The 14,223-nt window shown below is 39.4% G+C and overlaps 1 protein-coding gene across 2 annotated transcripts; it reads right to left on the minus strand.

Moving 5' to 3' along the window:
• Positions 1-1,074: 1,074 nt before the first annotated feature.
• On the minus strand, positions 1,075-13,830 carry osr1 (odd-skipped related transcription factor 1). 2 transcript variants are annotated; one of them, XM_051384209.1, is made up of 3 exons: positions 13,550-13,830; positions 5,032-5,727; positions 1,075-1,794 (listed from the first exon to the last, which is right to left on the minus strand). In XM_051384209.1, exons 2-3 carry the CDS (start codon positions 5,697-5,699, stop codon positions 1,662-1,664), a joined length of 801 nt encoding a protein of 266 aa, XP_051240169.1. In that variant the 5' UTR covers positions 5,700-5,727; positions 13,550-13,830; the 3' UTR covers positions 1,075-1,661. The 2 variants fall into 2 exon arrangements, with proteins under 2 accessions (XP_051240169.1, XP_051240159.1); XM_051384199.1 differs by having other exon boundaries at positions 5,032-5,730; positions 13,550-13,824.
• Positions 13,831-14,223: the final 393 nt, after the last annotated feature.

Consider the following 14,223-nt stretch of genomic DNA (forward strand, 5'->3'; position numbering starts at 1 on the left):
GTGTGAGTAATCCTGAATATTCAATTCAAACCTATTACTGCTATTTCAGCCTGTCCACATGCAATGGTTATGGCTGAAGTGGAAACCTGTAACCAGGGTCGTGTCCAGACTTTTTTTTACTGGGATGGCATCAAGTATGTGTCTCAGCTTTCCAGTCATTCCCAATGTATGCAATTCTAACACTGTTTAGGACCCCAGTCTGCAGAAACATTCAAATAAAATGTATACATGCAAAAAACTGCATGGTTTTTGCATGTGGCAAGATCACCTTACACAAGACTACACACACACACACATGCAACTACTGCATTTCTATACATGCTGTATTATTAACTGTAATCAGAGCTTGTGATATAGGCATGAAGAGGAAGGCTTTCCATATGACACGACTGGAATGGCAAACTGTAATTGGTGCTAATTAGGAAAAATTTGGTACACATTGTACCTAGTAAACATCTACATACTAGAATGCTGATGTATGCATTTGGCTCAAATACAGATTCAGGGAGCGGATAGCATACAGTAGCTGTAGACTCCTGGTCTCGTAGGTTGTTTTGGACAACAGTGTATAAATGTGAGTTCATTTAAAGTATAATGTTTGCTCAACCTGCAATAACCACCTCTTCTTCTGAGTTTTAGTTCATATGCGACTGCTACTGTGTGGTTGTTATTGTTATTCTCTTGAAACTTTCAGTTTGTGTTGATTGTGGCAGCCCCTGTGGACAAAAGTGGTAGCGTTTCTACCACCTCGTTTTATTGATTTCAAGGGGAATCTGACCAAATCCAACCCGGTGGCATTTATAATAACTATGCAGAAATAGCCAATCTGCTCGCTGATGGTCTTGTCTGTTTATGTAGGTCATATAGAGGCTTCAGTATTAAATTGGGACTGTTTCATAACCAGTTAAAAACTCCTACGTTTAAAAAGTGGAGGAAAATGTACATAAAGAAGTAAGCAGCCAGTAAGTGGCTGGTCAGTCATCACTATCTTTGTCCTCATCACCATGTCATGATCACTATGAAAACAGTCCGAAGTGCACTGAAATAGACAAAATGAGACTCATGGCCAACCAGTTACAGTAAAATATTTTATTTAGAAATGATTATTCATTTTGAAAATAAGTTTAAGAAATCCAGTGATATATGTAAATAATCAATAATCAGGTTAAAGTGCAAAAATACATTTCTGATATAATGTATCTGTACAAAAATAACATTGGAATGTGATATTGAAAAGGAGGAAAATGTGTCTATGCTAACATGGCTTTGATCATTCTCAGTTTTTGTAAAAAATTGCATAAGAGTCATGTCCCTTTTTAAAGTCTTTGGATTATAAGCTTTTGAGCAAAGTATTTGCGCTGAGCAGCCACAAGGGTTTTTTTTCTTAAAGTCCATTTCACATTCCACACATCCACTGGGTTCTCTGCCAAGTCAGGCTTTGACAACTACGCATACACCTCCTCCACTAAGGCTTATTTCGGTATTATTTCTTTGAGCACGGCTGGTGAAATATTTCATCCTTGAAAAGTATTCCCACAGAAGCAGAGGGCTCAGCCTCCAGCAGCTGAGATGAAAAAAGTCTTTGGTTGTTCTTTGGCTGTTGTTGTCTTTGGTCATGTTTTTCCAGTGTCCCTGTCCCTTCCCTGCTGGCGGAGAGTGAATCACTTGATCTTGGCTGGCTTCAGTTCCTTGACCTGCATGTGTAATGTCTTGTGGACAGCCAGAGTCCTGGACTGACAGAAGCCCTTCCCACACTCCTGACATTTGAAGGGCTTTTCTTTGGAATGGATGTACCTGCAAGGGGGGGGACACAACAGAGCAGTCAGTTAGTATTTAGGAAGAATCGTGTCAGATTTCAGTGCATCATCATTAGTACTGAGTGGGCCTGACATACAGGCTTCATGAGCCTTCCAACATGTCCTCCAAAAACAAACTGCATGAGCATTTTCTGATTTGAAGCTAATGTTTGGGTAGGAACAAACACTACCAGACAAAACCCAGAATTCACATGGTGGCAAACTCTGTAGAGGCCTTATTGTCCCCCGTGCTGTGAGAGACTCATCTAGAACTAAACCGCTTTATAAAACCATTCTTGATCATTCTGTTGTACCCCCTGTCTTCTGTGCTATAGCTATAGCACAGGTTCTGTCTCTGTACTGCACCCTGTTGTTGTCAACCAAGAAATTACTTACTATACTAATTACTAATTCCGACTATTCCAATAAAGGTCCTGTATGTAGGATTTATTGATTTCCTGGATACTTGCCTAATCCTAACCTAATCTTAACCACTGATCTAAAAATTAGCTTTTTTCCAAATTGAGAACCCAGCTTTGGTCCTCATTTGGTCAAGCTGTCGCCAAACCTGGTCTTTAGTCTGAAATGTGACCTCGGAGGTAGCCTAAGTCAGACCCACTCCCATACACAGTGCATCTGCTTCTAGCTAGCCAACAGCTAAGGTCTGTACAGTTGGCACATTGGTTGTTTGGAGCGGATCAACGTTGACTGCACTCAAGAGCAAAGGATGTGAAGCAACTGTCTGTCTGAATACACCTTTAAACAGTTTGATTTCACTGTGTTTTGTATCAGTGCCTTCAAATGAGTTGCAAACAGCTGAAACCCCTTGACGCAACCAAGCGCAAAAGAGAAACAACAGTGGCTGCGAAACTCACAGAACACGCATAAGGCCCTGTCTTTAGTTTGTTTCTGTAGAAACATGGTGGTTCAAAATGGCCGCCTTCATAGAAGAGGTTTATTCTAAGGCAACAAAAACATTCTTAATAAATGCCAATAGATTCTCCTAAATGTTACACACTGGAGCTTTAAATGTCTCAACTTAGCAACTTGGAAAACCAAAATCTCATCTTTCCCGGCCATGTGTTTTGTCATATCAATTATTTGTGCTCACTAAGTAATTATACTATTTCCAACACTGCCTGAAGGCAGTATAAAAGCTGCTACAGCAGATATTTGGTACCATTATGTTAATTACACACTAATTTCAACACCGAAAATACACTTATTTTAATAAGGTTTTGATTTTTGGGTCTGCTGACTAAACTAAAGTGCAAGTGTGCATTTTTTAGGTTGACTTAGTCACCACACAATTAGTCAATGTAAGCAGCTACCACACCACACACAGAATATCTTGACATTTGGACAAAATCAACATCTTGTGTTACCAGTGACAACATTTCATGGAAAATCCCCACCAAAGAAACAAACTCTTGCATTTAAAATACGTAACTCTTCACTAACCCATATACACACTAAAAAGACTATATTCACTACTTAACAGTTCATAGCTTTTCTGGATAGTGAAATCCACCACCATAAACACGTTGTCTGTCATTTAGATTTAGTAGATGTAATTATTGTGACCTATGGTATGGGTTATTTAAACCTGCTCTACCTGATGGGATATATTGTTTCACCCTGATGATCCAAGTTCATTAACCTGCTGCTGCATGTCAGGTTACTGCTGATACCAGAGTTATTCTTATAATTTTGTATTTTCATTAGTTTTAGTTTTTATTTCATTTTTAATTTTTGTTTTGTTCAGCTTCAGTTAGTTTACAGAGTGGGTTTGCTCCTTTCAGTTTAGTTTTTCTTGTTTAAAAATGTTGAGTTTTAGTTTAGTTTTTATTAGTTTCATAGTGACTCCCCCTCTGACAAATATGACCAAATTGACTAAAAAGAGACATTTCCTGTATATTTTTATTTTATTTTAGTTAGTTGTGTAAGTCAACAATATCATTTCATGTAGTTTTAGTTTTGTATGAAATGTTCTTTCACACATGGTTTGACTTTTTAGTTTAGCTTTAGTGAACTGTAATAACCTTGGCTGATACAATGATTGATGACAAAGATGAGGGCTAAATATATTCAGTGCTCAAAGTCTTTGACAAGCTTGGTGTGCTGATAATGAAATGCAGATGGCAATTAAATGGTAGAATTAGCAATAAGCTTTTAACAATTAAACTATTCTCCTTTTAGCCTTACAGCATGTCTACACAGAATGCATTTCAGCAGCAGTTTTCAGTCTGGACATCTCGTGCACGTCTGATGTAACAGTTACACAGGGAGTGGAAGGGCTTGCATTACATCTTTTTTCTTCCGTTTTATGTGAGTAACTACAGTGATTGTGTGTTGCAGCAACGTCTCCTAGAAATTACATTTTATAACAGCAAATATGCTTTGAAGGAAACGTAATACCAAATTAATTATGTTGTCTGTTAACCAAATGGGGAAGGCTTAGGCTTTGTTAATGTACCTGGCAAGTTGCAAAAATGTTGTGACTGAAAGTAAAGTCAGTAAAATGTTCACTGGCAATGTAATTCATTTGGTTTCTGCAAAATAGGTAATCTTGCAATACTATACACTCATAGTGACTAGTATCTGTTCAACTAACTAAATTATCTGTAATTGTATCTGTACTCGGGATGGCAGTGGCTTAACCCAGATGTGGGTGTTGCTTACATCGGTAGTGGGTGGAGCTTATTAGCTGCTGATATGGGTTGATCAGAAGTTGCTATATTTACAGGAAAACTATTTATAGAACAGCCTCAGAACTTAGCTTCAGATCAATGTTTTTGAAGACATGAGCAAGAGAAGAAAATGTTTTTTTTATAAAAATTGCTATATTTACAAGTACGGATATTGACACATTTTACTGGTTTTATACTTGTACTTTCTCAATGTGGCAATGTAGCCTATGACAATCGTGGATGGAAATGTGAATTATTCAAATTTGCTTATTTTGTTGAAATTCACTTGAAATGTGCACTGAATTTGAATGGACACTCGACTAAATGCTTTCAGGCAGTCTCTCTTTGATGGCATCTATGATGTTGATTCATTTAAAAAGTTACAGAAGTAGTTGTATGAAGACTGAAGAAATAGGTTGAGTGCGAAGTTCAGACCGCGCCTATTACCACACCCATGGACCACATAAAGTGGGCATTCTTGTCAGGCTGACAGACTCAGAAGGTAACCATTTATTCATGCAGCAAATACAATGTTCTGTTCTCACCTGTGGTCCCGGAGGTGGTCCTGTCTTCTGAAGGCCTTGTGGCAGATATCGCAGGTATATGGCCTCTCATCCGTGTGCGTCCTCTCGTGGATCAAAAGGTTGTAGGATTTGGTAAAATGGCGGCCGCAGAACTTGCAGACAAACTCTTTCTTGGTCTTGGAGGGCAGTCGGCCTCGGCTGGACTTGCGCTCCGGTGAGGAGAGTTTGGTCACGTCCAGGAGGCATCCCAGGCCAGCTGAGGTTGGGTGGTGAGACGAAGCCTGTGCCGCAGCGGCGGCAGCAGCACCTGTCATGCTCAGGTCCTCTGCCTTCAGATGATCTTCCTGGGTGGCTGCTGCCGCCAGATTGGCAAAGTCAAAGCGGGGCTTGTTCTTGGAGCTCTGCAGTAGCCCCGCTGAGTCCTGCTTGGGCTGCAGGAGGTGAGGGAATATGGGGATGGATGAGAACTGGGCAGGCAGCTTGGAGATGGTGCAGCGGGGCAGGCCCAGAGGCGGGTAGCCAAGGGTCCACTGGTGGAGGTGGATGGCGTGTAGGGCGCTGAAGCTGTAGATGCTGTGGAAGTGATCTGCTGGCAGCTGCAGGCCCGTGGAGCTCTGGAGGAGGGAGTAGTTGGCCAGCTGGAGGGACGGGTGGAGAGGAACCGGTGCTGGCAGAGTCTTGCTGCCCATAGCTGCGACACAGAATCCAACAGGCCTTCTGCTAGAGACAGAAAACATTAGCAGATGAAAATGCTTTCTTGCTGCTTTTTTATGATGCTTGCATAAGTAAATTCATTGAAGACAGTGACAAAGATGACCAGGAAGCATGAGCACGAGTTTCACATGTGCACACAAATACACATACAGTGAAACTGCAATTGCATTTAGACAAGAAACCAGATTAGTGTGACAAATCAGGTTAGACAGGAATTTGGATAACGCTTGATGAATGTGAAACCCCAGTTTGCAGGAAGTTATAAACATATTTTTTCCTCTCACTGCTTACAACTGCCTACATTTCACAAACGTCCTACTTTTCGGCCATGGTGCTTCATCTTTATAAGAGGAAGATCAATAGTGTTGTTCAGTTTCAAGGAATTGTTAGAAAAACACTTATTTACTTAAGTCCAATGAAAAGATGGATATCAGTCTCACATGCATGTGTTAAGTATGGCACTAGAGTCAAGGCGGTTACTAGCTAGGCATAGAGAAAGATAGAAAACAGCACTGATAATGTCCTTGTTATAATGAATTATACATATTAAGGTTAAAGGTAATGTAGTGGTTAGGTTTGTGCTGAATTCAGGTACTGGCACCTTGTTTGGTCAAATTCAGGCACTGTACTGGACTCAAGAAATAATTATGGTATGTAAATGACCATTTTCATTTTGGTATCCATATTTTCATCTCACCTTTGGAAAACAGTGATTGCTGATTGCTGTGATTAGTTAACAAGGAAGCACATCACATTAGCAGTGTAAAAGGGGAGACCACATTCCTTGTACAATAGATCAAAACTGGATCACTGATGGCAACAGTGCTGTGATTCATATAGTTTGGATTCTTAAATGAGTAACATCCATTCACCAGAAAAGTCAGCAGATTATTATCTCTGAATGGGCAGGGCATGAACGGGAAGTGGGCCGGGCTAACCTTAAGTTGGTCATTTAAGCCTGAAATTTTTTGATCACAAAAGTAAGAGAATTATTTACAGAGCAAGATTTTTTTAATATAAAAGTGGCTAAAGAGTACAGATATTATCACATTTTACTCTGACGTTACTTGTAAAAAAGTACATTATCTGTACTGGATACTCACTTCAGCCGAGTACTTGGTCAGCCCTTGTAGGTCGGTAATGGTTGTGTAAGGAAACAGGATTTGTACCACTACTAGCCGGCTGAGAGGTTGCAGGTATTTTAAGTTGTGGTGGTTTGTGGTATATCTGTTTAGAATGTTTTAATATTGTGGCACTGGCTGCAACTTGGTTGAATTTACACAAAGGTACAAATCTTTGTGTATTACTGCTGTGCCCACTCCCCACCCCCCACCTACCCAGAACCCTACTGCTTCCCCACACCCCATACAACAACACACACACACACACACACACACACTCCTATCAGGAGCCAATACACATCCAGTCTGGCTTGCTGATAAAGCTGTTGCAGGGGACCTCATTATCAGCTTATTAAGGCTGTGCATGTGAAAGGCCCTGGCTGTTGGATCCACACTACGGAAAGCCATCTGCAGCACAGCTCACTATTACAGGAAGTTCTTGTCCCAGTCCAGTGCCAAAGCTTTCTACGACATTTGCACATGGCAACTAGCTTTTGGTTATTAGGGAAAGATCTAGGTAATGATTAAAAAGCCGGGATATTCTAATTACTGCTACATGCCCATCCACCAACCTAACCTCCACCCACTTATTTTGAAAAACGGTAAATGACCCCAAAATTGTATATTCTAATTAGACTTTAACATGAACATTCTGCAGTTTTTCTTATATATTTATAAACTCTACCTCTGCCCCTGAAATAAGTTCTCCAATGGTCCTTTAAAGTTAGTTTTATTAGTCATTTTGGAATAGGAGCTATGATTACAGTAGACACAGGGATTAGGGATCAAACCATCGCCCCACCAGTAAGACACAAAGACAGATATGCGTATATGTGTGTGGTAAATGTGTCAGCGAAAGTGAACACAAAACAATTGGCAGCATTTATACACACACAGACGCATCAGACAAGAGAAAAAACTGTGTGTGTTTGTGTGTGAAAATTGTGTGTATAGGTGTGTGTGTGTGTGTGAGTGTGTGTGTGTGCGTGGGTGTTTCCTGTTCCAAGAAACATGCCCGGGGCCGTTGAGGGCAGAGAAAGAGAATGACAGCATTCAGCCAGAGAAATACCTGCGAGCTGTTAAATCAGGTTTGATAAGCAGGAATAACAATAGACAATAATGTATCTTTGTCTGAGGCAGATGCTGATGGACAGGAGCCACAGCCAAGTTAACACAGCTCTGCAGGCCACTCCCCATGCCTCATCATCTCATACATCCCCACTGCACACTCACCTTGACTCAGGTGCATTTCAGAGGGAAATATACTCTACGTTTCTTCTTGTTCCTACAGTGTGCTGTTTGAATGCTGTCTGTGCAGTTTGACTTTAGAAGGATGTTTTCACATTCATCTGCTGAAAGTGGAAAGTTTCTCTGTGCTCATTGAAAATCTGATTTTAAAGGCCTACCAGCTGGATTTGTGACATCACAAATAGTTTGGAAGTCAGTCCTGGTCCAGTATGCAACTTGTACAGTGTGATGTAGAAACCTGAAGCCAGCAGTGCAGAGATTATGGTATTATTAATGAGGTAGAAGGAGTAGATTACTTTTTAGGTATTTTAATGTGGACATTTTTTTTTTAGACTATATACTATATATCTGTCTTAATACATGTCCGGAGCGGGTCTTTAAGGTCTTAACTTTTGATACTTTAAGTAAACTTTGTTTTACTTCAATACAATTTTTAATAGTTTTACTAATACTGGAGCATTTCCTATTGTGGTATTATTGCTGTTACTTCTTCTACCACTGGTTATGACAAAAACAAAATGAAGGAATATGAAATATTAGGACTAAATTTAAAACACATGCTTGTGGTTAATCCGATGGTATAGGTGTCCCACAAATACTGCTTAGATGCATGTATCAATAAGACAACAATACTGCAAAAGGGTCAATTTTTCAAAGCTAGTACTTTTACTTTTGGCATTGAATATTTTTCAGTATAAATCTGTGTACTTAATTCTAATCTTGAGCTTTTCCAGTTAATGGGGTCATTTTTCCTTTTGGTGTGGCTGTTTCTACTTTAGAACAGACATATTTAAATAAATAAATAATGTTATAAAGAGTTCAGTCTAGACCTGCTCTATTTGAAAAGTGTCCTGAGATAACTTCTGTTATGAATTGGTGCTATACAAATAAAATTGAATTGAATTGAATTGAATTGAATATTTAGTGTACTGTTAAATAACTACACATGCATAAAACACATATGTTTTTCAGATTTAATATTGATGACTATTCTTTTTTTCTTAGAAACAAACAATAATATAATATTGATATTAATAACAATAATAATACCAAAAAACATTCATATTTACCCTGATAAAATTTCTATAATCAGTAAACTAGTAGTTAGAAATAGTGTAATGCAGCGTATGAATCAGTGCACTAAACACAAGTAGGAAGGAAACCTGGTATCTCCCAAGCTTATTAGCATCTCACAAAGGCAGAGTTGTTTCAAGTTTCAGAAAAATGCATTCAATTGCGAAACACTGAATAACTTTCTGATTTCATCACCACCTACAGTGGAGCCCAGAGCCGCTTTAACAAACATTTATATTAACACAATAAACTGCATTCAAGCCAGCCAGGTGAGTTTTTTAACACTGTGAGGTGATTCTTTGGTTGTTATTACTGAAGAGTAGGTGAAATAATTTAAGCATACAGGCGGAGGGACTAGGGTTACAGCTTGCAGCTTCATACAGAAACTTTAATAAATGGAGTAAATAAGGAAATCAGAAGGGCCTTAACCCTGAGCCTGAGGCCGCACCGTTCATCCAGTAAACTCCAGTGGAGTGGTTGTAATGAGGAGCAGCGGAGCTCAAACAGCCCCCTGTGGTCCGTTCCTCTCTGATCACCACGCAGAAGTAATTGACTTTTACTTAGGAGGTCATTAGAGGAGATAAGTGCAGTGCTGCTGAGCCTCTCCTCACCTTTAACCCTTTGATGTCTGCATACCAGGGGCCTCCACATCCAAACAAGCCATGTGGCCCTCTGCCTTTGGCAGAGACTGTGAGATTCAGCGCCTAAGAGGGCCTTGCCGTGAGGACTGAGACGCAGCTTCTCACCTCCGTGTAAACGTGATCAGGCCGGGTGCAGTAACACACTCTCCAGGCCCAGAAATGATTAATGGAGGTGAACTTTTCTTCTGCAGGGCTGAGAAGGTCCAACTATGGAAAACACATCCTGCAGACGCTGAGGACACAGGTCATGTCCTCAGATTTGGGGGTTTTACTTGGTGAAGTTTATGTTCTACAATTAAAAGCATACACAGGGTGTGTATTTTGTAAGCTGCTTTCAGTCATTTGCGACGTAGTATATTTAGATTTGAGGACTTTTATGCCAACGAAAAATCAAATAAAAGAAAAAACACCACGGGAGGGTATTCCATTAACAGTCCAAGTTTTAACTTAGTAAAGGTTTACAGCTGGTAAAGTATACACTCAGGTAGTAAAACTCAATTGCAAACTGGCTCATGTGGCGCTGGTTAAAACTAATTCATATACTGTTTCACACTTTAAACCAGTGCTTAACAGCCTTCTTGACTTGTGACCCCTTAAAGTCACACATATATTGCAGCTTTGTGGATTTGAGTCATAGGCAGTGACTTATTCCCTCTCATGCTGCTGGATTTGAAGGATTTTTACAGCCAGAGGAAATACCAAATGCTGTTATTCAAAAGAAAGAATTTGAGAAAAGTCAGAAAAGGTTATTAGCAGTGGTGATTTCGTGTGACAGCACAGGCTTTCTTTCTTTCTTTCTTTCTTTCTTTCTTTCTTTTAACATCCTGGGACCCCTCAGATTTATCTATGGACCACCATAGGGGGTCTTTACTCCCAAGGTTTGAACCACTTGTTTAAACTATGACCATGGATTTATAAGCAAAGAAAATCTTAATCTACAAACTGTGGATTACAATCATTATGGCTCTGATTTACAGGACATAACAGGATTATGTGCAATATTACAAACAATATATACTGTATATGACATATGAGTTGTAGCTCAGGTTTGATATTGTACATAATAGCTATGTGTCACTGTATTGATATTCTATATGTGCACTCCATATATTTATATATTTTATTTACATCTTTCCCACTGCAACTGCTGCACAACTATTCCTCTGGTCAAATAATTGAACAGCAAAAGTATAAAGCCTTAAAAAGTGCCAGCACCTTGGGTACAGGAACTGAGTCAAAGGTACGTATGATGAGCTGTTGTTACAGTCATTGGGATAACTTTGGGTTTGGCTATAAATCAAACTTCACTTTTTAAATTTGACTTTCACCTAAATTTCTGCAGGTTTTTTCTCTCGGTATTTATTTTAAAAACTTCAACCAAGTCCCTCTGGCTGAAATAAAGAGAGCCACACCTTACGGCGTGTTTTCTTCTCTTCATTATGCAGTTAGTTCCCTACAGTATGATCCTTATTGGCATTGATAAGAACAGTTGGTTAACAATGCTGGGCCCCTCTATGATCCCGCTGGTCAGAGTCTTTAATCCACTGAATCAACTCTACACTGTAACATTGGCTTCAAGTGTATTCACTATAGAGCTAACATGTATATATGCAAAGCAACAAATCAGCATCTGCAGGTAAGACGAATAAGCAAATGCATGCACTGTGACTGCACATTACCATGTGTTTGTGCTGGGAAAACTTAGTGATTGACTCATCAAAGTTTGATTTTCTTCAGTCAAGAAAAAATCAGCCAGTGCAGTCGTAATGTTTCTGTCTGTTCCAGTCAAAATAAAGTTGCTTTTTTTTTTTTTTTCCTAAAATCAAGTTTGTCATTTATTTTTATTCCACAGCAGCAGCCTGTGTTGTCTCTGATGTTTCTAGATACAGATGCTCATCTCTGGAAAGAGCATTTAAAAGTTTATTTCTACTGGAAACAGGTTGAAATGTTCTTTCCAGATGTTTACTAAAATAAATTCAGTGTAATGCAACAAGTTATTTTAACTCAAAAAAAATTTGAAATGCATAACATTGAAAATTCTAAGTAAAACAAACTCAATTTTGGAAGTTAAAAAAAGATTATTGATGAAGCAGCTTTTACTAGTAATCTTAAGTGACACTAACTTAGTTTTGTAAGTTACAAAACATTCCTGATTAAGTACTTATCATTAGGTATTTTTGTTTTTACAGTACAAATAAAAATGACAAAATTAAGTCCCTTAAAATTACCAAAGCTACTTGATCAATTTACAAAATGAAGTACGTTTTACTTAAAATGTTCAGTTTTTGAGTTAAATTAACTATCTGGTTTTACAGTGTTGATAAAATTAGTTTTAGAACAGAAATTGTAAATCTGAAACAAATGCTGAAAGTTATTTGTATAAAATGAACCCCAGCAGTTAGGTTTTCCGTTAAATAATCTGTAGGTGATTTACACCCATCAGTGGTGGAACTATTTTAATTTGTTTCTACATTTCAGAGGGAAATATTGCACTTTGTATTGCACTACATGTATCTGACAGCTGTATCTTATATACAAAGGCAGTAAAACATGGTACGTTTGTATTTCTCAAAGATATGGACAGTATGCAGAAGATTACAGACTGGCTCTGTGACACAATTTAGGTTTTATGATATAATCTGACATGAAATGCAGATCTGGATACATTTCCATAAACTTCTATACCATTGGATCTTTCTGGATACAGCTCCCTTTTGCCCAGTGTAACAAAAGATTCAACAGTGAGTGAGTTCAAATTATCCCCACTACATCAAAATGTTGCTCCAGTAGAATGAGTGCAGTTTACTGTTTACAGTAAACTGCACTCATTCTACTCATTGGACTACAGCATAATGTAGCTAATTTGTCTAAAGTGAAAAATATGGATACTTGTTATTAAGTGAAATATAAAATGGCACAAGAGATGAATAATGCAGGTTTCTTTGGACGTGATGTCTACGCAGGACCCCCCTGCCGCCTGCCTTTGCCATGCACTGATGAAGGTGATGAGAAAAGAGCTCTTATCTGATGCATATGGACTTTATTTGATCATTAAGCGGAGCAGCATCATTAATTAGTGATCCAGGGAGTGTGAGAGCTTTCACTTATCTCCTCTATTGTGCAGCCTCTATCTGTCTATAAATCTGTGGTTAAATAGATAGATAGGCTCATTTAACAGCAATGCGCGAACCAACGAGCCAAATGGGATCAAAACAATGTATCAGAATTAGAATAAAACTACAGTTTCCTCAGTTTGACTCCTGCAGAGAGCTTTTTTTTATTCTAACAAAACTGTGTTATGAGTCTTTTTTGTGTAGAGAAAAGAAGAAAAAACTTTTTTGGGCCAATTTAAATACAGCCGATGTGACATCAGACATCATATTTTAGTGGATAAAGTCAGATATCTGAAGGCAATATCACAATTCTTTCTCTACTTCTTATTTAATTTAAAATTATATTTTCTTGTCGCTAAATATCGTTCAACATTTACAGAAAATCTGAACTTTATTGACAGTAAAATCAATGCAATGTCAATAAAGAACTGAACGGCATACACCTGTTGCACAATCCTCCCTGCAAACCCACAACCTCCAGCTCCTGCAGAGGTTCTGTGTGTAAGTCATCATTGGATAAATAGAATATTAGTAATTTCATCGAAATGTTGAGCGTATGTAAAACACCTTTCACTGTTTGCTTTCGTTTCATTTTCATTTTGAATATAAAACCAAAGTAGAGACTCACCAGGAAAAGATTTCTTTTTTAATTTCTCCTTCCGCAGCTCTGGGGGTCCTGGCGGAGGTCGGGGTGTGGGAGTCCGCTGTGATGAGTTAATGAGACGGCCGGAGCGGCAGCATGTTCCTCCGCTGCTGCGGCCGAACTCCGGTGTGAGCTCAGAGAGGAGGTCGGGCAGAGAGAGAGGAAGGCACGGCGGTGTGAGCTGGTGTGGCTGTGCTGGTGTCGGGGACGCCTCTCCGCTCCACTGTAGTGCGCTCTGAGCGGCCGCCGCCTCTTTATCTGCAGCGCGGAGTCCGACTCCTACTGGCGCGTCACTCAGCCGGCCCACATACAACACAACACAACAGGACATTACTGCCGCTGCTGCTATATGATCCTGCGGTGTCGGCCGGGTGAAGTCGTGCTGTATGTGGTCGGGTTTGATGGCGCACACTGGGGCTGGAGGGGGGACATAGAGCGGTGCGCACACGCTGCTTGAAATGAATCCAAAAAGTTTGACAGTTGGATGTAGAGTATTTACTTTTTTATTATAAAAAAGACAAGCCATTGTCCTGACATTTAACTGTAAAGAAAACTCCATTTAAAGGCTCATGAAGACCAGTGTTCCCACTGACTATCACTTCTATCTGTGCATGTGTAACAGTCCACTAAGACACTGGTTCCCAACCTTTTTTCTTAAG

Source organism: Dicentrarchus labrax, unplaced genomic scaffold (assembly GCF_905237075.1).
Source record: "Dicentrarchus labrax unplaced genomic scaffold, dlabrax2021, whole genome shotgun sequence".
In the NCBI taxonomy this organism is placed as follows: Eukaryota; Metazoa; Chordata; class Actinopteri; family Moronidae; genus Dicentrarchus; species Dicentrarchus labrax.